Source organism: Tiliqua scincoides, chromosome 9, assembly GCF_035046505.1.
Source record: "Tiliqua scincoides isolate rTilSci1 chromosome 9, rTilSci1.hap2, whole genome shotgun sequence".
Taxonomy (NCBI): domain Eukaryota; kingdom Metazoa; phylum Chordata; class Lepidosauria; order Squamata; family Scincidae; genus Tiliqua; species Tiliqua scincoides.
In genome coordinates this window covers 20484119-20507624 of record NC_089829.1, presented here as the reverse complement: position 1 = coordinate 20507624, position 23506 = coordinate 20484119, and the positions used below count along the sequence as shown (strand labels likewise).

Sequence of the window (23506 nt, the reverse complement as noted above, 5' to 3'; positions counted from 1 at the left end):
TGTAACCTGGACCATGGGGGGAGGGGGGGAAAGGCTTGGAGCGGGAGAGGGAAGCCAAGGAGGGAAATCCTATGCTTGCGTGGCCCCATAACATTAGGATCTTCTAGCACACCCAGGGTGACCATGAATTACAGGTTGTAATGTTGGAACCTGGACAACAGGCTGGAACCAATGGTGTGAGTCCTACAGTCCATGCAGAAGGTGCTGTAGAGTCCCGCCTTTCCTTAGAATCTCAGCTCCTTCTGAGTGACAGCTGGAATAGCTACTTCATTCCCTCCTCCATGAAGGTAATAATACCAACCTACCTTGCAAGGTTGCTATATGAATTACTTCAACAGGAATGCTTTGAATGCTCAAAAGCACAATATATATGTGAAATCTCCCATGACTATGGAAGTAGGTTTGTAAGAGCTTATGAGAAAAACCTGGAGATGTGTCTGAGTGAGAGTGCCTGGTGGTCCTTAGGCAGTGCTGTGCATACTCTCTTGTCCTCCTTCCCCCCCCCAATGATAAAATTATGAGTAAGCCCTTAATTTGTATAATATATACAGCTTGCAGAATTCCATCCATTTTATATTTAAAATATTTGTAACCTACCCTTGGTGGTTATTTACAGGATTGCTGTCCTGCTTTTTGTGTGATTATCAAAGCTGCTTACACAAAGAGCAGAACACAATACAGCAGTAGCAGATTATAAAAGCAAAGGAAACCAGAATATGGAGATGCATGAGAGCTAAAAACCCTTTGAACACAGCAGGTCTTCTGTCTGTGCCTGATGGACTGACATCATGCTCATTGGGATGGCATTCCAGGGCTTTCTCTCTGGCGGAGATCTGTTGAATTTCTTATAAGGAAAAACAGTTTTGGGAACTTGTGGATTTAGAGGAAGAAGGAGTGCAGCCCTATGCAGACACTTCCCCTCTGTGGAGAGGAAATGGGGCACACGTAGTTGTCCCACTTTTCTAATGACATACTAGTCAGCTGTCTTCACTTCCCACAAATTCAGAGAGAAGAAACATTGCATGGGATAGGAAACACCTGAACGTGGCTTGTGGAAGCAAGAGAGGGAGAGAGCATGCATTCTATACTTGTCTGTTACTTCTCTGCTTTGTTTTCTGTACATGATCCTTAGCTGTGCATGAGTGCATGTACTGTGTAACTGTAGGTGAGGCTCTGCCACTGGATGGGCCTGACTTATTTGGAGATGGGGTCAGACTCTGGTGCTCTTAGCCCCATGACAGTTGTGTAGAAAACTGTCTCAATTCCATAATTGAGAATCAGTCTGTTCCTGATTTAAGGAACATTGGAGTTGATAACTCTGGTATGTGGAATTGACAGTTTTTCAGAGAAAAGCAGACCTCTTTCTCACTCGGGAGGGAGGCCTGTGTCTGGGGTGTACCATGTACAACTACAGTAGTGCCGCCCCTCATATCTGCAGATCCCATACCTGCGATTTCACTTATCGACAGTTCTCAAATTCATCCCCCCATCACACTCCTGACTCGCCTCTCTTTGTTTGCAAGCACTTTGCAAAACGAAGCTTTTTCTTCCCTTTGCTTTGAAACGCTTTGGAAAAGAAAGCAAACAGTGAGAACGCTAATGGGAAACTGTCTATAGCAGTGGTTTTCACACATTTAGCAACAGGACCCACTTTTTAGAATGAGAATCTGTCAGGACCCACCAGAAGTTATGTCATGACCGGAAGTGACATCATCAAGCAGGAAAATTTTTGGCAATCCCAGGCTGCAATCCTACCCACACTTACCCAGGAGTAAGTCCCGTTGACCGTCATTGTTAAAAGAATATACATAGTAGCTTGTTAAAAGTACAGGTCTGTAATAGTTCCCTAAATGCAGTCACATACCATGGTAGCACCAAGTCTAATATATTAAAAATAAAATATTGAAATGAATGGGGACCCATCTGAAATTGGCTTGCAACCCACCTAGTGGGTCCTGACCCACATTTTGAGAAACACTGGTCTATAGCATTCTCACTGTCTACTTCCTCTGCTGTCCACATCCTGTTAGCGTTCTCACTGTCACCACCTCTAGTGTTCCTCTAGTAGCTGTGAGTCTAGGTTCTTGCTATCTACTTCCTTTTCTATAACATTCCAAAGCAGAAAGAATAATAAGCTTCCTTTTGCAAAGTGCTTGCAATGGAAGAGAGATGAGTCATGATTGCAACTGGGGGGGGGGGTCTGAGTAGGGTTTTCTATTATTTGCAGTCTCTTTGGTAGCAACAGGAATTTATCCCCCACAGATACGGGAAGGACACCTGTATATGCTTGATTGAGTTGTACAGAGAATTTCTTTCCCACAGAAGGCTAGCATGTTAGCAAGAAGGCTTACCTAGCGCCCTTCTTCCCATCCTCACACATACCCATCCCCTCTTTCTGTGCGAAGGGAATCCAGTTGTACAGGGAAACATATGAGGCTGTGCTTGCCATCTGAAGTGGTACAGCACCAACATGAACTTAGCCAAGTTTGACAAATTGACTATCTTAAGCTGTCAAATCACCCAAGATAGTTAGCCAGAAGGCTTGTGGGCTGGTGATCCTTGCTGTGTTGAAAGGCTTTTTGCCCCAAGACTAGCAATAAGTCTGTCAGCTTTGACATGAGGTTGTGTGGGAACGCCAGCAGCTGAGCGCCTTCCTATCTGATCCAGGGAGGGATGAGCTCACTAGAATTGCTTTTGCACATGGAGAGAGGCCATTCTAGAGAGCCAGTAGTGAAGACAATATGATTGGCATGATCAGGTGACAGGCAGTGCCTCAAAATTTTGTTTATATATTTGACAGAGAGTCTTTATACACCATCCCCCGCAATACAGTTTAATGTACCCCCAGGCTCCTTAGGAGATTAAGGAGATTAGGAGATTAAGGAGATTAAGGAGATTAAGGGTTGTTGAATAGGATCAGAACAGGTCTTGCAAAATGAAATGCTCTGCTTTGTTGCCGTGGCAGTGTCCAAGGCGTGTGCCCTATGTTGACTTCTGGCAATTTTATTTTATTATGTGTCTCACTACGCATGTCGTTGGGAGGGGGAGCTGGATTGAAGTCACCTACAGGGGGTCCTGATACTTAGAGATGACCCCAGGAGAACTCTCCCATTCTTTCAAGGAGGTGTGCAGAGCGTATACCCTGGGTTCTTAGTTACTGGAGCCTTCAAGTTTCTGTGTGGCGGGGGGGGGGGGGATGTTCCTTTTCTGCAAGTCATCCCCTCCTTCCCTGCTTGACCATGTAAAGATGGCTGCCTTGTACCTTTTTGGAGCTCCCTTGCTAACTAGCCATTAAGTGGGAATTTTCTAAATATGAGAGATGCATATCATAACGGGGGATGCTTTGTAGGAGATTAAAAATGATGGCACTTCTTACCAGTTTGCCTCTGGGGACTGCAGGACAGGGCAGTCAGGGCCAGCCCATTCATGAGGTCAACTGAGGCAGTTGCCTCAGGCAGCAGGTTGGGGGTGGCACCAACCTCTGCAGCTGCTCTGGATTCAGAAAGGGGGAAGAGAATTGGTTAGAAATGCTGTATTCCACTGTTCTCTTCTGTATGCATTTCCTTTTCCTTTTCAAATCTGGAGAATGGGAGAAGTGTGGGTGTGCCACTTCATAGAGCCGGGGGGGGGGGATGGTTGATGTGCTGCCTCTGGCATTGAGAGGTCTTGAGCTAGCCATGGCAACAGGAAGGGATTGATGCTCAGTAGCAGAGTATGTGCTTGGCGCTTTGCTCTCGTTCTCCAGTACCTCTGCTTAAAGGATCTGAGACGTGGTGTGCAGATGGAGCAGAATGAGGTGCGAGAGTTCCAGGGTGATCAAGCAGCCCATGCCATTGTAGACTGCCGGTGGATGCTCACCTGTTTTAATGTTCCCCTGTAGCTGGCAATAGAAAACTGGTGCAGCAAGGAGAGGGCTTAGATAGCACCGTTCTGCCTGAAGTGCTTTTTTTCTTTTAAAAAAGTGTTCCAGATGGCACCCTGTTCTGCAGTCCATTGTGCTACCTTGTTCTGTGGCATGTGCAGATCAGGCCTGAGCTGGCAGAGCTGGAGAGATGCCTCTGACTTGGGAATGGGATGGGGCTGAATGGTGCTTCCATTCAGTGGTGCTACTAAATGGCTGGGGCTCAGGAAGAGCATGTCAAATTATGGTGGGCGGAAGCCAAGGAGTTTCCCCTCTTGTAGCTTCTGAGCAGTGGGGCAGGGCAAGAGTTGTTCCCCTTCCCAGTATCCAAGGCTCACATCTAAGCAGATGTCATGGTTTGTGGCCCTTGTTTGATGGCTGTGAGATAGCTGCCATCAGGTGTGGTCAGAGCCTCTTTCATCTCAGTAGATTGGGAATCTTGGTCTTTTTCCTTCAGCTCTCCCATCACACGTCAGTCTGACCATGAATGGAGTTAAATGCAAACTCTGCACTACACAGTGATCACATGGACTTTGGTACAAAGCACCCACAGAATATCAGAGTTGAAAGGGACCTTGGAGGTCATCTAACCCAGTTGCTTCCTTCCTGCCCCTCCAAGTCAGCTGGGTCCCTTGTATGCTGCTAAAGGAAGTTGTCTACAGTTTCAAGAGGGTGCTTGGGGGAAGAATCCATTCCACCCCACCTCAGACTCTGCTGATTTGCGCAAAGATCACAGCGGTTGCTACAAAGCAGTCAGTGGCTTATTCTTGGGCGGGCTCCATGTCTTGACCCATGGGTTGCCATGAATGTGACAGTGTGGATGTAGGCTAGTTGTGTGGCCATTGAGTGCTGTCCTACTTTCATTCCCATCCTGTGATGTCCCTGCATCCTTTGTCCTCATGCTTACAGGACGTGAAGGACAGGCTGTGTCTCTAGCTGTTTCGCTTTCCCCCCACCTCCCATCAAGCAGCATGGGCGTGTATCCGACCTCCATTTGCTTGTGTTCCAGTTCATGCAGAAGCAGTTCATGCCCTGTGCAGGCACCTACAGGGCAGTGTCTCCTGGGATGGCGGCATGCGCTGGGGACCACCTGCCACAATTTATAGCCTTCAGACAGCACCAAAACCAGGATGCCTTGTGGTCACCAGATGAAGGGAGTGCCTTTTCAACTTGCTAAACACTTGGACCCTCATGAAATTGTTGAGTGTAACATTTCCACTGGATCTCCAAGGAACTGCTCCAGAGTTTGGTGCAATCCAACCTTAGCTACCTCTGCATTTACAAAAGTCCAGGCTAAAAGACTTCTCCATTTCAGATCTTGCCTCTGCTATGAACTTAGTTGGTGGCCCCTGGCAAGCCACTCCCTCCCAGCCTCAGTCTTCCCCATCTGCAACATGGAGATAATATTTACTCACCTTACAGGGTAATAATGTAAAGAAGACAACACTAAGATAATGCGTGTGAAATGCTTTGCACACTCAAAATGCTATACAAATGCCACATATTATTATTATTATTATTATTGCAACCTCTAATCTATCTGCCTTGCTTCCTAAAAGCAATTGTATCTTCTCCCAACTTAGCTCCAGCCAGAGGGCCAGAGACAAAGGGCTGCTCTCCTTTCCATCCACAAGGATCTCTATAGAAGAAAGACCTGCCAGTCCAAGAGAACTGGAAGGGACCTCCTGCTTCCTCCTTTCTTCAGTCTCCTAGTGAATGGCACAGGATCTTGACACATAATTCTATTTACCATCTGGAGAGCCCCTAGCTGAGACTGGTTGGCCCCTGAGAGTTTGGAGCAGGTGACCTCTTGTCTTGTGTACGCCTTGAAGCTTGTGTACATAGTTGGGCACAAGGTGGTACTCTTTCTCCTGACTGCTCACGTCCTAGCACTTTGCTGATGACCTTCTCCTCCATGCTCTTAACAGGGAGTGAGATTTTATGCGACTGGGTCGTACAACATGGGTACGTCTAAGTCTCATGTCGTACAACAGGTGATGAATGGCTTTGCCTTATTGTACAAGGAGGACTTCCTAGTGCTCTAACATAGATGCTGCTTCTGCTGTGCAGAGATTTGTTTTCCAACGCCGCAGCACTTATTGCTGGCTAGGAATGTCTTGTGTCCATCAACCAGCCCAGCCATCCTGTTTGTTTCCAACCAGTTGCAGAAAACACTTTGCGTGAGATGAGCACACGTGTCTTTTGACCACTTCACCCCTTTATCCAGGCTGGATATTTGGCATGCAACACATACAATTCAGCATCTGAAGTATCTCTTATGTTCACATTTTTTTAAATGTAAAAAAAAGCAGGTTTCTAGCCCTTATGGCATGTAGGCCATGAAAGCATGTATGGGATGCCCTGTGAAAGCTTTTGAAGCTTGAGTGGAATTCCCAGCTGTGAGGGGAGGAAGATGCTTCAGAAGAAAGCTAATCAGAATAAGCATTTATGCCATTTGCATAGCTGCAGTAGGCTGCAGAATTCTTATCAGTGTGAGCATGCCCAGATTGCACGTAGACCCATCTGTTCAAGTCTGAGCAAGTGGGTCTTCCTTTTCAGCAAAGCAGAAATACACAGATGGCTCAATTTGCCCCATCCGTAGTCTGCACTAATCTCTTGCATTTGTCTCCGCAATGCATGTGTAGGAAATCGCAGTCTGGTTGGAGGAAGGAGCAATGCTCATGTATGAGCAAAACCCCAGTACAACTTTGTATGTTCTCTTTGCGATCACGCTGCTTCCCATGCTTCTGGCTGTGCAGTGTGGGAAGTCTCCCATGCAGATGTGTTGTCATGCCAACAGGGAGTTTGAGCTCCTTTCTCCTAGGCATTAGCCCCTCTAGGGCACTCGGGCTGCAAATCCTAAATATTGTCCTGACTCCTCTGCTTCTCCTCATCAGGTACTGGGCACTCTGGAATATCTTGCCAGGACAGGATGAGACATAGATGGCTCTGTGTATGCCCTTTCTCCCCTACCTTCCCCAGTATAAATTCTTTGCCACTAAAAGCAGCTTTGGCTGTTAATGATTTGTACAAACATGGGAACTCCAATTGAATTGGCATTTTGTCATTAACGCCTGCCGCAGGGATTTGTCTCACCCACACACTGAGTTGCGTGAACTCCCAGTGTAGGTGTAATGCCTGCGTGCCCAAGCCTATCCAACTTTCCAGCACCAGTGCAGTTGCAATGCAGCCCTGAGATAAGGGAACAAATTATTATTATTATTATTATTATTATTATTATTATTATTATTATTATTATTATTATTATGTCCCCATACTTTGAGACTGCCTCCCCACCCCAGGATGCAGTGCAAGCCTCATTGGCACAGCTGTACTGGCACTGGAAAATTGGATAGGATTGGGCCCTGCATCTCTTAGCCAGAGAGAGTGTGCAAAGTGCACACTTTGGATGTTAGTGAAAATGTAGGAAGTGTGACTCTGTTGTTCATGCATGTGGGGAAATGTCCAGAGCTGCTGTGAGACTGGACATGGGCTTCAGAGATACTCCTTGCTTATTCCTACAAGGCATTTCTCTGTGCTGTCTTGCAAATTGGGAACCAGTTGTTCCAGGGTCATTCTCACATGCATGCAAGATACCAAAACCCGAGCAACTACCAGCCTTTGTGGACATGGATGGTTGAATGGCCTGTGTGGCCGCTGGCACCTCGTTGCTCCCGTCTGTCCCAGCTCTGCATGTGCTTCCTTTCCCTCAATGGCAGCTATGATTTAAACTGAAGAAGCAAGTGAAAGACAAAAGTGGCCAATGGGAAGGGCCAAGCAGCTAACCTGGGCCAGTCTGTGTTTGCCACAGTTCAGTTTCGCTCCCAGCCTGAGTGGGGGCCGTGAACAGGCAGTTCTTAGTTGCTCTGAAAGACTGCATTGCCTGTGCTCCATAACTGGCAGTGCGAATCTTGGCAGCTTTGGAGGCCCGGCAGTCCACAGTCAGCAACATTGTGGTGCTCCCTGCCAAGCTGCATTTTGTGAAATCACCACGTAGGTTCTTGAAAAAGCTGCCTTCCTTCCACAGTTCTCTGACTTCCTCACTATGTAGCGCTCGCATCAGATGGTCACAGTCCGGCCTGGAACTGGGGGTGGAGCCAAGCGATCTTCCCACCAAATGTCTTGCTTTTGCTGCCCTGTCTGGTCATCTTTAGGCTTTGCCCACTAAACTCTTCCAGACCTTCCCTTTTGTCCTTGCTCCCTTTCTGCCTGCCTCTTTACAGAGCCTCCCGGTGCATTAGTTGCCTCGTTTGTTTGGTTAGTTAGGACAGAGCTCTGAGGGCTGACTCTTCTCCTCCTCCTCCTGAAGCCTCCCCATCCTCAGAAGATGCTGGGCTTGACCTCTTCCTTGTGCCACCACCTCTAATGCATGGCTCTGTGTACCTCAGAAATCCCGGAGATGGAAGAGCAAGCGAGAGGGGACGGATGCCAGCAACCGGCCCATTAAAGCTGCGGGGAAAGTGATAATTCAAGACATCTCCTGCCTGCTCCCGGTCCACAGATCGCTGGGGGAGATGTACATGTGAGTACGCATGCCATGCGGTTGGGGCCCTTGAGGCCTGAATGAACTTCTGAATCCCTGAGTCATCCTATGATCCGTGACTTTAAGGTGTAGCCTCTTCAAATGTGGGAACACTGATAGTCCAGGAGAGCACATATTTCCATATTTCCTGCTATGTTCTTTGTGTTAACTTTTCTGTGTATTAGTTTTGAGTGTTTCCTGCATGTGTCTTTTTCCCTCTTAGCATGTTGGGGAACAAAGTGTTTATGTATGGATAACCTTCAGAGTGAAAGTGGTCATTGCTGCGTGTTGTATGGTGTTAGAAAACGGGGTGGGGGGGAATGTTGTGACCAAATGATGGAGCTGCTTTCTGAGAAGTCTGGTCTGTCTTGTGCAGTGCCATTATTTATTTAAATGATTTGCACCCTCTGAATAAGCAAAACTTGAACTTGCAGCCATTCCCCCGTGTTCCATGCAGGCGTCTTGCTTAGTCTTCTTTGGAGATTCCAGGGACTGACCACCCCCCTCCCCCATTTCAGTTAATAAAAATATTTCTGTATTGCTTTTAGTACAAAGCCAAGTATGTTACTCTTGAGCTACAGACCCTCCCGAAGATGTATGGCTGCTCTTTCCCCTAAGGGCATAGGCTTTGAACTCAGGATTTCTCCCTCCCAAAGCAACACTCATACCCTTGGACCACACGTATAATGAAGGGAAGCATCTGGGAAGATGCTGAGATAGGGCATCCCCTCCCACCTGGATGTGTTAGGCACTGGCTTTAGTCCTCATTGTGAAGGGGAAGGCACTCTTGTAACACACTTTTCATTATTGTTTGTCTAGGGCAGGGCTTTGCTCCAGGTGAGTCCCTGGAGAAAAAGAAACCCCTTTTTCTTCTTTCCCTCTCTGAAGAGGTGGGAAGATCACTTAAAACAGAAGATTGCCACTATCTTTTAAATGTCTAATGTGTCTAGAGGTGGGCTTCGTGAACAAGGGAAAGGTGCTGAATTAGGTAGAACTGGAGGGCAGTGTTTGCCCTCCTGTGGGTGTTGGCCTGCTCAGGAGCTTTGTGGAGAAAGAGCAAGTCCATCTTTGGCTGGAGCCCTCCATGGCTGCAGGGGTGGGTGGAATGTGGAGAGTGCATGCAGGTTGGTTTTGTGTGTGTGAGTGTAGCAAAACTGACAAAATGGCTGTGCCTGTTGCTCAAAGTCAGCAGAATTAAACTACCAGATGCCAAAGAAGGAGGCTGTGCACTGAGGCTGTAGGTCTCTGCCTTGCTCCTCCTGTGAAGGGGAGGCAGATGCAGGAATGAGGTTAAAATGAGTTGCACAATGTTATGGGAGGCCAGTCCTTGCAGAACAAACAAACCACAGTGGGATGATTGCCATCTTCTGGCTCAGCACCAGATATCTAGAGGCTGCTACATCCAAAAGCAGGCCTTATGGCATTGACTGCCTGTTTGCTGTCTTGTAAGGGTTCGCAAGTTAGAGAGCAGGTCTCAGAGGAGGGGAGTCTAAGGGTGGAAAGATGCCTTGTGAACAACCCAGGGATGCTGCTGAATGGTATCTGCCTGTAGAGTTCCCCACCACCACTCTGCACTGTATGGAAGATTTTCATTTCTACTCCCTCTGACTGGAAGTATGGAATCTGTGGCTTCCAAATGGAACTGCTTCACCTGAGTGCAGGCAATATCAGAAGGTACCTTGTGCCTGGGTCTTGTTGCTCCTGCTCTTGCCATTGGTTGTCACTGTCAGGGCAGAAAAGGGCAGTGGTCGTGAGGTCACATTACAAAGAGGCTGGTAAAAACTTGACTCAGGGATGCCCCTTTCAACAGCTGTAAACATGCAGTTTTTGTTCCTGGACTTTGGGGAGATGAGCGCTTAACAGAACCTTCCTTTCCTGCCTGATGGCTGGTTCTGATACTGAGGCTGGGGTCCAACCCCCTCCTCTTTGTCCAGCGACTGCTCTTCTTCCCTTCCAGACTGAATGTGGCTGACATTCAGGAGACCTGCCAGAAGAATGCCGCCTCCGCTGTGATGGTGGGACGCAGGGATCTCTTGCAGGTATTGTGCCTAGCCCTGGGGAGGTGTTTGGGTGGCTGTCTTGCTGCTGCTTCTATCATATTATCTGAACTGCATTGTACTCGCTTGCAACATTGAAGGCTTTGTCGCTGATTTGCTCCAGTGGTGTACAACAAAGCACAGAGCAAGAGTTGTACCAACAGGAGTCAAAAATACTCCCGGCACATGATTTACAAGATGTACCTGAAAGATGACAAGCACTGGGGAAAAAAACACACTGCGACTCTCCTATTAGGTTTCCATTTCTGCCAGTATGGAATCTGTGGCTTCCAAATTGAACTGCTTCACATGAGTGCAGGCATTATCAAAAAGTGCTCCAGATGTACAAGTGTGCGCCACTTAACCATGGGAATTCTCCTATTCCCATTGTTATGCATTTAGGTCTCTGTGAACATTCAGTCCAATCTATTGCCTTTGTTGTGTAAACAGACACTCCCTGCCAGCCACTAGCTGGCTGCACAGGCTACTGAAGATATATGCACGCCTATACTCCGTACGCCGCTGGAACACTCAGCCCTGTTCTTTTTGTTCTTTCTGTTCCATGAATGTGGTTTGACTCTTTAGGCAGGTTTATGGCAGGGAGATGGCTGATGGTTATCAAGGCTTCCTTGCGTAGGCTTGTGTAGGGTCTCAGTGCTTTACCTCTCTTGCTGAAGTTTGCTCTTTTCCTGTATTCTTATGCTCATTGTTCTGTGTAAGCTTTTGTTTTGCTTAGTTTGCTCTTTAATAAATGTTAACTTCATTCATTGTGCTAATACTGATGCAGAGATTTTCTTGTTTCTGCTCAGAACCAGCTGAGCACTCTTATCAAGATGTGCTTGGTATGGTGTATTGAGTGGAGCCATTGTAGCGCAAGGTCTTTTTTTCTTCTGTCTGTGAGTTAAGATGGAAACTGGGCCCAGGCTGCCTTGCCTGCTCTGTTCTTGCCAGAGTGAGGGGTGGTTGAGAAAAGGCAAGTGGTTGTGAAGTTTGGCACCAAGCCCTGCCAGCTGTTGCCTCCCAGCAGGTTCAGCCTGGAATGCTGAGCAGCTTTTGCAGTCACTGGAGTATCTGTGTCTTGACATTCCTTTCTTTCTGTCCCAGGTCTGGTCACTGGCCACAGTAGCAACTGACCTCTGCCTTGGTCCAAACTCTGATCCGGACATGGAGACCCCCTGGGCTCAACATCCATTTGGTCGCCAGCTCCTGGAATCTCTGTGAGTGTTCCTGGATCAAGAAGCGGCCATAACACATGGAGGGCGCACATCCTTTGCATACAGAAGGATCCAGGTTCTATCTAAAGCATCTTCAATTAACGATCCTCAAATAAAAGGAACATACCTCATTCTGCCTGAGACCCTGGAGAGCCAATGCCACTCAGAGCAGGCATTCCTGAGCTAGACAGATTAGTGGTCTAACCCAGTATTAGGTAAATGTTCTTCTTCTGGACCTCCTTGGTGTTGGGTTCCCAGTTTGTTCCAGGGTTGGTGTCAGTGGTAGGACGGTAGTCCATGGTGTGGGAGTAGAGGGAGGAAAGAATTGAGACACTTGCATGGCATAGCTTTGGCTAAACAGAAGGGAGCAGCAAAAATGGAGCAGCTTCATTAAATCTGGGAATCATTAACATTGGCTACATCAGCTGCTTTTCAAACTTCGGCAACTAGGCATCCCAAGGTGACCGAAGCCTGGAGACTGATTAACTGTTTCACAGGTGTTGTCTCAATTTCCAGCTTCAGGCTATGATTCCTTAACCTTATGAATGAAGCTCCTTATTTGCTTTTTAGATTGTGTCGTTTAGGAACGAGGAAAGCTGCCTTATACCAAGTCAGACCACCTAGCTCAAAACTGTCAACACTAACTGGTGGCGGCTTTCTAGGTTTCAAGCAGGAAATAATTATTTGCCCTGCTCAGAAAGGTTGAACCTGGAACCTTCTGCATCTGAAGCAGTTGCTCTTTCACTGAACTGTGGCCCCTCTCTAAATGATGTATTTCTTGTGTCATGATATCAGTAATATGGAATTCTCATGGTAGTGCTGTTAGTGTATATTATTGCAATACATTTTTTTAAAAAATTTGAGCCCTTCTTTAAAGTCCATTAAAGCTGCTCGTCCTCACAAATCCTTTTTGCCTGTCTGTGCTGATCTTTGTGACCTGATAACCCAAAAGAAAAAAAAGTCTACTGGCTTCCAGCTTGCAAAAGCTTCCCTGCCTGGGCACCCTCTAGCATAGTGGCTCTCAAACTTTTAGCATCGTGACCCACTTTTTAAAATGAGAATCTGTCAGGACCCGCCAGAAGTGATGTCATGACTGGAAGTGATATCATCAAGCAGGAAAATTTTTAACAATCCTAAGCAGCAATCCTACCCACACTTACCCAAAAGTTAATCCCATTTACTATCATTGTTAAAAGAATATACATAGTAGCCTGTTAAAAGTACACATACCATGGTAGCATCAAGTCTCATGTATTGAAAATAAAATATTGAATTGAATAGGGACCCACCTGAAATGGGTTCGCAACCCACCTAGTGTGTCCCGACTCGCAGTTTGAGAAACTCTGCTCTAGCAATTTCGGTTTGCCTCAGGTGTCTGGACAATTGACTTTTGGCAAGCCTGGCATCGTGTTTGGAAGGCTTTCAGAGATCCATGTGTATCTAAATGGAGATTGAGCAAAATATTTCCCACTTACTTAGAGGAGACCGTGCTTGTTTTTTCTCTTTAAGCCAGGACATGTGCATTTTGTAAGCCCCCGGAAGCATTAACACAAGTAGGGAATCTGATTTTGATTGCAAAATTCAGAATTGGGAACATGCTGAAAAAGAGAGGACTAAAACATAACAGGTGCTGGCATTTCTGCAGGGGTGACCTTGAAAATGTGGTATGGGTGTGAGTGATCATTTCCAGGAGATTGTTAAAGATTGCAGGAGGTGATACTGAGCAGGTCTTCTGTTCCGCTTCCAAGCACTACTTGCTTGGAATATCTGCTTGAGATTCTCTGCTTGATAATAATTGATATTATCTCTGCTTGAGGCTAAATTGAAGCAGGAATCCCTGATGCAAGCCTGTTTCTGTGTTTGGTTTCTTTTTACCTATCTCTCATAGGTTTCTTTGTTTGGTTTCTTTTTACCTATCTATCATCCTAGACTTGGGATGGAATCTAGGGACTGATCAGCCCAATCTTCTCTTCCTTTCCAGGGTGGCGCATTACTGCCAGCTCCATGATGTGCAGACCTTGGCCATGCTCTGCAGTGTCTTCGAGGCCCAGTCCAGACCACAGGGGGCTCTGAATCCCATGGGGTTCTTTCCTCAGCGCCCCTCCAACCACAGCCGATATGTACGGGTAGACATTTACTCTAGTTGCTTTTCCTCCAAACCCAGTTCTGCCTGTGTTGTAATTCCTTCTTGTTTCTCCCACAACAGCCCAGCTTTACCTCTTCAGGCTCCTGTTCCAGCATGTCAGACCCTGGACTTAGCGCCAGCAGCTGGAACATTGGTAGGTATCTATATTGAAATATCCAGAGCACATCTTCCACTCAGCTGGAAGACATTGTCCATGTCTTCCTCTTTCTCCAGATTCTAGATGTTTGCTTTAGCACAGATGCAAAGATTTATATTCTTGTATATAGGTTGTGTTTTCTCAGTTTACGTTCTACAGGTGCAGCCTATTTATCCACGGATTTTTTGTCTGTGGATTTTTTACCTTTGAATGGGGTGGGGGGAACTGAAAGTCACACACTTCTTTGCCTCCTTTGCCCTTGGCTTCTCACTCAGTTTCAAGGCAGCCCAAAACACTGCAAAAAGGCTCTGCCTCACCCAGGCAGGGAAATAGCCCTGGAGCCATGGAAGGGGTTCCCCTTTAGAAGGAACAGTAAGACTCCTAGAGCCAGTGAAGAGGGGAAGGGGGGGCAGAAAACCTCTGTAGGCAGATCACATGCAGCAATGTGGAACACTCTCACGCTCTCTCACTCACACATACACAGGGGCAGGTGCGGTAGCAACAGAGGGGATTGCTTTAAAAAACCCCGGGAGTGTTTGCCCAATTCCCCCCCCCCCATGGTGCAGGCACTCCTGCTCCAGCCTACGGAAACAAAACAGCTCAGCAAGCAAGTCTTCCCAGCAAGCAAAGCTTGAGATTTAGGCTACAATCCTCTCCACACTTTCCTGGGAGTAAGCCCCATTGACTACAATGGGACTTACTTCTGAGTAGATAGGACTGGACTCTTAAAAGCTCAGCATCCCACCTGTGAAAGAAGCGGGACAGCTGGCAATGGGGAGGGCTCAGGAGGGGGAGGCAGGAGGGGGAGGAGAGAGGATTGCTTTAAAAAACCCAGGGAGTGTTTGCCAAATTCCCCCCCCCCCACTGAGATGGTGCAGGCTCTCCTGCTCCAGCTGACACAAGCAACCCTTCCCAGCAAGTAAAGCAGGAGATTTAGGCTACAATCCGATCCACACTTTCCTGGGAGTAAGCCCCATTGACTGCAATGGGACTTACTTCTGAGTAGAAGCATAGGACTGGACTCTTAAAAGCTCAGCATCCCACCTGTGAAAGGGGGAGGAGGGGGAGCTGAAGGAGCGGAGGGGAGGGGATTGATAACAGCTGCCTTAGTTTCCTTCCAGCCCCAAGTGTCTGCAGCATATTTGTGTAACTCTATGGAATTTAGCACAACACGTTTTTTGTTAATCACGCCGAGTCATGGAACAGAACTAAGCGGATAAATAGACTCCACCTGTATTGTACTTTGGGACTCTTATTGAAAACTGAATTGAGAAATTGCATTAGTGGCAGAAAATAATGTTTTAAATAGGGCTGCCATTCCCTGTCTTTAATTGACTCATTCCCTGTCTTTAATGTGTCACATAAGGCACCATTTCAGAAGAGTTATTCCCTCTTGTGTGGTGGAGAAGGAATGCTTCTTCTTTTTAATTAATATTTATTGAATTTTCTTTAAAAATCACAACACAAACTACAGGTCATGTTTCGTTATCCACTGTTTTGGCATCCACTGATTTGACTCATCACTGTTACCGGGGTCCACCTTTAAATGCCTTGTAACAAGGAAAAAAGTGCCAAAATCCCATTTTCTACCTTCATGCTGTTAAACTGCACTGGTTGCAAGCTTTTCAGAGTTAAAGATAGCTTTAAAGCCCTATTTCCGGGTTTCTTGCTCCTCCACTGTCAACCCAGAATGCATCAGTATACACACTATACCGCATTCAACCATAATTTCATTCTGTTGGTATCCATTATTCACCCCATCTAGTAGCTGAATGCAGTATAGCTTCTATAGTTCAAACAGCTTCCTCATGAGGAAGCTATAGCATAGGTTTCCTCACAAGGAAGCTGCTTGAACTATTCACTAATGAGGCTATGCCTGAAACTAGATGTGATAGGTCAAAACTGACTCCATTTTTTTGAATCAGTGCCCAAAAATAAACTCTGTCATGGCTTCCATTTCTTCCCCTTCTATTTGCCATGAAGCGATGGGACTGGATGCCACAATCTTAGCTTTTTTAATGTTTAGTTTCAAGTCACATTTTGCATTTTCCCCTTTCACCCTCATCAAGATGTTCTTTAGTTCCTCTTCACTTTCTGCCATTAGAGTGGGATTGTCTGCATATCTGAGGTTATTGATATTTGCGATCTTAATTCTGGCTTGTGAGTCATCCAGCCCACTCTTTCGTGTGATGTACTCTGCGTATAAGTTAAATAAGCAGGGTGATAATATACATCCTTGTCATACTCCTTTCCCAATTTTAAACCAATCAGTTGCTCCATATCTGGTTCTAACTGTTGCTTCTTGACCCGCATACAAGTTTCTCAGGAGACAGATAAGGTGGTCTGGTACTCCCATCTCTTTAAGAACTTGCCACAGTTTGTTGTGATCCACACAATCAAAGGCGTTAGCGTAGACAATGAAGCAGAAGTAGATGTTTTTTTGAAACTCCCTTGCTTTCTCCGTAATCCAGCAAATGTTGGCAATTTGATCTCTAATTCCTCTGCCTCTTCGAAACCAGCTTATACTTTTGGTAGTTCTCGGTTCATATACTGCTGAAGCCTAGCTTGTAGGATTTTGAGCATAACCTTGCTGGCGCGTGTAATATATTCAATTGTGCAGTAGTTTGAACATTCTTTGGCATTACTTGTCTCTGGAATTGGAAAGTAAACTAGTCTTTTCCAATCCTGAGGCCACTGCTGAGTTTCAAATTTGCAGGCAGATTGAGTGCAGCATCATCTTTTAAAGTTTTAAAGTAGTTCTTAAACATTACTGAAAAGACTTTTATTGTAAAAGAGAAGGGGGAATAGAAATATATTAAATAAATAAATTAGAAGCCGTAAGATGCTTTCACTGCCATGCTGAACCATTGCTCATGAACCTACAGGCTTTGTACATTCAAAGCCAACCGTGTACTGCAGTCGTCTCTTTGCAAGTCCTTAGATCCAACCTACATAGCTCCCACAGAGCAGATTTAGCAATGCTTCATCATAAGCTTACAAGACCAAGTTGTAAAGAGATCTTATCTAGCAGCCCAGCTTCTGCAAGATTTATTGCAGAGGGCTAAGGGCGCAATCCTAACCTCTTATGTCAGTGCTTTCCAGCACTGCCATAAGGACAATGCAGCTCCTAGGTAAGGGAACAAACATTCCCTTACTTTGAGGAGGCCTCAGTGAGTGGCACCCAACTGTAGGATGCAGCACATGTCCCATTGGCACCACTATGCCAGTGCTGGAAAGGGGTTAGGATTGTGCCCTAAACCGTCCAAGTTTGCTCTATTTGCAGTTAAGCTCAGCTCCTTGGTAAGCAAATAATCTGGTAAAAGGAACTGAGCTGCATTGCAAAATACAGTATTTTATACTACATCGAATTATGGTCTGCTGTTGGACAGTCTGTCTTACTTGATAAAGACTTTCTTCAGGGAAACATTTCTGAATAAAGACACCGTTAGAAGATCAGATTGCAAAGCAGGTGGGAGATGGAGCAGCCATGAAAGTGAATACCTTCCATGCAAAATACTGGTTATAGTGCACTGACATGACAGCAGAAATGGGTTGACTGCGTAATCAGCCTTGCAGTCTTTGGGGGGTGGGGGTAGGGTTTGATGATGTAGGTCTTCACAATAGGAATGGCTATCTCAAGGAGCCACAACTAGTTGGGTTCTGTAGCTTTCCTGTGGCTTCTCCTCATTTCATCATTTAGAGTGGGTTGTCACAGAAAAAGCCATATGGTGGGGTCGCTTCCCATTCGGAGAGCCACCAAGACGCCATCTTTCCTTTTGCATAGAATCCCCAAGTCAGTTCAAGGAGAGGATCCCTATGTTGCTGCTACCACTCTGAGCAAAACCAACGGGACCTGACTTCCAACTGATGTTTGGTCTGTGTGTCTTCTTGGAGATAGCTTACACCCCCAGGCAAGCCCTGGCCATCTTGGGATTGGCCAGTTGATGTAGGAGAGTTAGGCCAGAGTCCTGTGTAACTTCCTGCTTGTTGAGGGTAGAGGGTTTCTTGGCTTCTTGCAGGGTAGTTATCCTGTCATGGAGCCACAGGGGAGGGGGGATTCATACTCTCATTGCTTTCTTAAAAAGGCAGTGCTTCCATCCCTGTGGCAGCCTGTACAGTTTACAATCCCTCCTATTTCCTTTTCTAACTTTCCTGTTAATAGCTAGATAAGGGCAGGACAAAAGGAAGCTGACTTTTTCCTGCTATTAGGGAATATGGGGGAGGTCATGATTCACAGCCAGCTGACATGCAGGTCATTAGACTTGGTTTCTGAAGTGGGAATTGGATCTCTGCTTTTCAGACTGAGTGCCCAGTTAAACCTTGCGAAGAAGCTGAACTTTTCTATGCAGACTATCTCTGATTTGGGGCATCAGAGGGCCTGTTCTCTTTCTCCCCACCATACTACTACTGTCGTTGCTGCTACCCATAGTAGGAGAGCTGCAGCTGGCTGTCTGCTAGCACAGAGGTGTTTCTTCCCAGCAATAATGGTCTCAGTAGCACCACCCTATTCCCTACAGCTTAGCACATGCCGCTTCATTGCTGTCCCTGAAATCTGCTATCTGCCCTTTGACCTCTGCAGCCTGCAAAGAGATGGACCATACCTCAACCTGGTGCGAGTCTTCGCCTGATGACTTCCGCTTTGGGAACTTGGCATATGCTGACCACCGAGATCGGGAGAAAGATCAGCATGACAGGAACAAAAGGTAGAGCAGGTCCAAGATCCATTGGCTTGGATTCACAGGTGCCCTTCTGCTAATGGGAGATCTCTACTGTGCGTGAACGAGTTATTTCTGATGTAGCAATGCGTGAGGAAAGGGGATCTCCAAATCCAGTTACCTTCTTCCATTGGTGCAAGACCTTGCACAAGCTCTCTTCCAGACTTTTTAAAGGCCCAATAGGCTACCATTCTGCTACCATCACCATGTATGCTGCAACAGTAACCTGGTATATTGTGGTGTTATGCTGCAAGAGGTTTCCTGTTATATTTGATGCCTGAGTTGTGGTGAGACAGCTCTTGATTGTTTTCTCCTCCTGCGGATTCTTTGGATCCAGACCACTCTCTTCCTTGATTGGACATGGGCAGAGGTAGCTTTATGACCCTCACTGAGTACGGGAACGAAGACACCAAACCATGGACTCCTCGTTGCCAGTTTTGAAGTTTTTCATGTACCCACATGGAGTGTACATTGGGGCTGAAAGAAAGGTGGGCATCTTGCCTCTAACTTGGTTTGACTGGGAAAACCAGATGGGCCACCAGATCTTTTTGACCCCTCTAAGGAACCGGAGTCCATGCCCTCAAGATAGGCACTTTTTTTTGGAGGTAGTACAGTACTCCTGTTTTCCTTTTTCGCATTTCATCTCCGTGATGGTGATCCACAAAACCATTCATGTTTAAATGTAAATTATTTTGCACTCTTAGAAATGTCACCTCCATTTTCTAGTGGGAGGGACTTAGCCCCTTCTCTCCCCCATCCAATGCTATGTTCCTTTTTATGTCACTGCCAACCGGTCACCTTCTTCATTAGTGTCACCTACGTATTTTTAAAAAATACATAGTATTTTTAATGTATGTGTGCATTTTTAAAAAATGTATACGCCAACTTTTCCAAGTACCTGAATTTTTAATTGATTTTAATGGATTTTACTCTGTAAACTGTTTTGTGAACTAATTTTATTGAAAAGTGATTTATAAATATTTCTAATAATAATAGAAAATGGCTAAAAAATTTATAAACCTCCTAAAACCCTTAAAACAATAAAAAACCGACAAAGAATCAAAGCCAGCCAAACGCAGACACAGTTATGAAAATGTGCAGAGATCACTATCCCAAGGAGCTTAACATTAGTGTGCAAATGTTAGCTTAACATTAGTGTGCACAGCAAAGCAGAGAACAAGGGATGGTAAGGACAGTATCAAGGGATCTATGTAGTTACCTGTATTTGTTTGTCTTGAGGCTTCTCTTCACCTGGGTCTGGGCTGTTGTTCCAGGCTTCTGGATCCCGCCAACACACAGCAGTTTGACGACTTTAAGAAGTGCTATGGTGAAATCCTCTACCGTTGGGGCTTGCGAGAGAAACGGGCTGAAGTTCTGAAGTTTGTCTCCTGTCCCCCTGACCCTCATAAGGGGATCGGTGAGTAAAAACTTCCACATGTGGAGCGTCCACAGACACATGACTTTATTATTTAAAAGGGCAGAAGTTTCTCAGGCTTTGATATCTCACATGCATGTGGGAACTGGCTCCCATCCTGATCTGTGTTCTGGAAGAGGGTAGGGGTTTTCTCCAACGAAGTGCATTTATGGACCCCCTGATAAAGCTTGTTTATGACTGCAGGCATCAGGAGGAGGGAGGTGCTACTCCCAGCCCCGGGAGTGATTGAGTTTGCAAGCTTTGAGAGACAGAGCTCACCTCTTTCCAGCAACTTGGCCATGTCTGATTCCTCTCCGATTTTGGGCCTGGCCATGCAGACCCATTATTGTGAATGGGACAAAGGATCTTTCTGTAAGATCTTTCCCTTGAAAATCCAGTGTCTGAGTGGGAGATTACCTGCTGTGGGTGTGGCAGAGGCTGCTCCAGTAGGATAAAGAGAGTGCAGAACCAAGGGATGCATGATAGGTGTCTGGTTAAAAACAGGCCTCCCCATTCCAGCTTAATAATAAACACCCTTTGCACCCAGTGGTGTTGCCTTCCCTTCACTGCATTGTGTGAAGCAGCACCTCCCCCCCTTCCTGGTCTCAGGAGGCATGCCAATAACCTCTCTTCTCCTCTCCCTTGGCAGAGTTTGGAGTCTACTGCAGCCACTGCTGCAGCGAGGTGCGTGGTGTCCAGTGTGCCATCTGCAAGGGCTTTGCATTCCAGTGTGCCATCTGCCACGTGGCCGTGCGAGGTTCCTCCAATTTCTGTCTCACCTGTGGTCACGGAGGGCATACCAGCCACATGATGGAATGGTTCCGCACACAAGAAGTGTGCCCCACCGGCTGCGGGTGTCACTGCTTGCTGGAGAGCACCTTCTGACCAAGCCTTCCTGGAGCCTGATTTAATCTTGTGTGGTCCCAGTTGGGTCACCTTTGCAAAAGCGAGGAAGTTGCCGTTCTCCCAGGTTGCTTCCAAGAGGGCTGACCGGTCTGCTGGTGCTGGTGGAGTTCCACGCTCCCTGGGAGAAGGTTGGGAGAGGTGGCTAGTGGCCCAAGGGCTTCTTGAGGGCTACCTGTCCCAGTAGGGCCTTCCCAAAGAGAGACAGCCAGTTGTCTGCAAAGGACAATCATTCTCGTTTGGCATGGTGAAATGGTTTTAGGTCCGGGTGGAATTTAGACCTTGAGGAGTGAAGCGAATGCCTATGCAGCAAACTGTGATCATGTGGCTCGGCCCGTGGCTTTCTGAACTGATACCATTTGCTGACTTCATAACCTTTTCAGTGTCAGGGGAGAGGGAACAATCTAATTTAGCAGAGCATTCTCCACAAAGATGGGGGAAGACATAAGTTCTAGGGTTGAATTTGAATGGGGGGTGGCTTGAGTGTGGCATTATAACGGGGTAGGGCATATGCTTTGATCAGAGAGAAAGTTTTCATTTCTCCTCTGAGCAATGACCCCTGACTCCTTCACCATCCAGAACTTTAAAGTGGCTCAGTTTCAGGAAAATGATGGGCTGGAGTGATTTGCCCAATTTTTATAGGAACAAGAGGTAAAAATACTTATGTGGGGCTACGCCTTGGTAATGGGGCTTGGATGTGCCTCTTATGCTCCTCTGATTGGCATAAGTTGTAAGATTCAGCTAGGGTTTTGACTCTGACAGTAGAACAGCATGGAGCGATCTGGGATGGACAGTAGTGGGAATCTCAGACTCACAGAATCAGCTGTTTCAGTGCCAGCATGAATTCCAGGCCACAGGAATGGACAGTGTGTCGCCTCCCCTGTCACTAAATGCCCACCTCTCTGGATGGTGGGCTGTGATGGGTCCTCCTGCACCTGGACCAAGCCTGCCAAGCCCATTGAGGGAGGGAGGATAAGTGCTGCCCAAACCATTGTGAAGGCCTGGCATTGGGGAAAGCGTATTATGTATATTCTGTAATAAAACAGACTGTCCTGGAAAGCTCTCTTGCTCTCTCCCGTTACTGAGTGGATGTGTGTTTGAATTATGTGGTGCTGGCTTACATTTCTGCATGTTTATTTCTTTGTGCCGTGTTTATTCTCTAGGCACCACAACAGCACAGCAAAAGATACCAGGGGGTGGGGGTCTCACAACCTGTGACAGGCAGCAGCCAGCTTGTGATTCTTTTGTTGCAGATTGGTGGTGCTACTAAAAGGAAAAAGTGTGTATATATATATTTTCTGTGATTAGGCACCTTTTTCTCTGCAGTCAAGGGTGAGTTGTCTAAAAATGGTTATCTACAAACCATACATTAGTTATTTGATTTTTCTCTGTAAACCGCTTTGTGAACTTTTTGTTGAAAAGCGGTATATAAATACTGTTAATAATAATAATAATAATAATAATAATAATAATAATAATAATAATAATAATTAATAATACAAGGCCAGCTAAAGATCTCCCAGCACCTCAGGCATTGTACATATCTTGTCCCCCCTCTAACCTTGTGATGCATCAGCCTATCCTCCTCAATCCCTTTTCTGCTCCACCTCCTTCTTCCTTTACTGGTCTAGGAAGTGTGGAACAAAGGAGATTGTTGGGCTGGAGCATCTCCTTAAAAATGGAGACTTCAGAAAACAGTTCAGGAAGCTTGACATCGATACCTACCCTGGAGCACAGTGTTCAGTGGGATGTCTGTGAGCACTTAGAAAATGATGATGTGGTTTCAGGAGTCACAGTTTTCTCACAAACTAGGCACGTCAGATTAAACTTATTTCATTCTTTGATTGAGTAATTACTCCGATAACCTTTGGGAACACCCAGTACACAGTGTACCTGCTTTCAGCAAAGCATTCGGCAAAATCTCCCAAGCTGTCTTTGTAGATAAAATGGTAAAACGTGTACTAAATGGGCTAGGTCAGCAGTCTGGTGCTGGGAATGCCTTCCTCAGCGCATCCGGCATTTACTGTTCCGGTGCGCCACTGGACTTCATGTCCCAGACCAGGATGATGCCACAGTCTGCCAGTCTTGACTACAGTGCCGCTGGACTTCATGTCCCAGATCAGGATGGAGCAACAGTCTGGCGGTTTGGTCTATGGTGCAATGCTCCAGAGCATCTAATGAAAAGCCAAGGCATCACCTTATCAACAAAGGTCCGTATAGTCAAAGCTATGGTTTGCCCAGTAGTAATTTATGACTGTGAGAGCTGGACCATAAGGAGAGCTGAGCACCGAAGAATAGATGCTTTTGAATTATGGTGTTGGAGAAGACTCTTGAGAGTCCCCTGGACTGCAAGGAGATCAAATCAGTCAATCCTACAAGAAATCAAGCTTACTGTTCATTGGAAGGACAGATACTGAAGTGGAAACTCAAATACTTCGGGCATCTCATGAGAAGGGAGGACTTTTTAGAAAAGACCCTGATGCTGGGAAAACTTAAAGGCAAACGGAGAAGGTGGCAGC

The 23506-nt window shown here is 46.3% G+C and overlaps 1 protein-coding gene across 5 annotated transcripts in view; it reads left to right on the top strand.

The window, feature by feature from the left end:
• The window catches only part of WDR59 (WD repeat domain 59), a 63838-nt gene extending 41787 nt beyond the window's left edge, over positions 1 to 22051 (top strand). For 2 of the 5 annotated variants that reach the window (XM_066637624.1, XM_066637623.1), the window contains exons 19-26: positions 8290 to 8423; positions 10381 to 10462; positions 11564 to 11676; positions 13655 to 13793; positions 13880 to 13952; positions 18535 to 18658; positions 19945 to 20087; positions 20734 to 22051. In XM_066637624.1, coding sequence (XP_066493721.1) covers positions 8290 to 8423; positions 10381 to 10462; positions 11564 to 11676; positions 13655 to 13793; positions 13880 to 13952; positions 18535 to 18658; positions 19945 to 20087; positions 20734 to 20969 — 1044 coding nt within the window. In that variant the 3' untranslated portion in view covers positions 20970 to 22051. Of the gene's footprint in view, positions 1 to 5484; positions 5682 to 8289; positions 8424 to 10380; positions 10463 to 11563; positions 11677 to 13654; positions 13794 to 13879; positions 13953 to 18534; positions 18659 to 19944; positions 20088 to 20733 lie in introns of those variants that run through there. The other 3 variants (XR_010794900.1, XM_066637625.1, XM_066637626.1) reach the window with 3 other exon arrangements.
• Positions 22052 to 23506: the final 1455 nt, after the last annotated feature.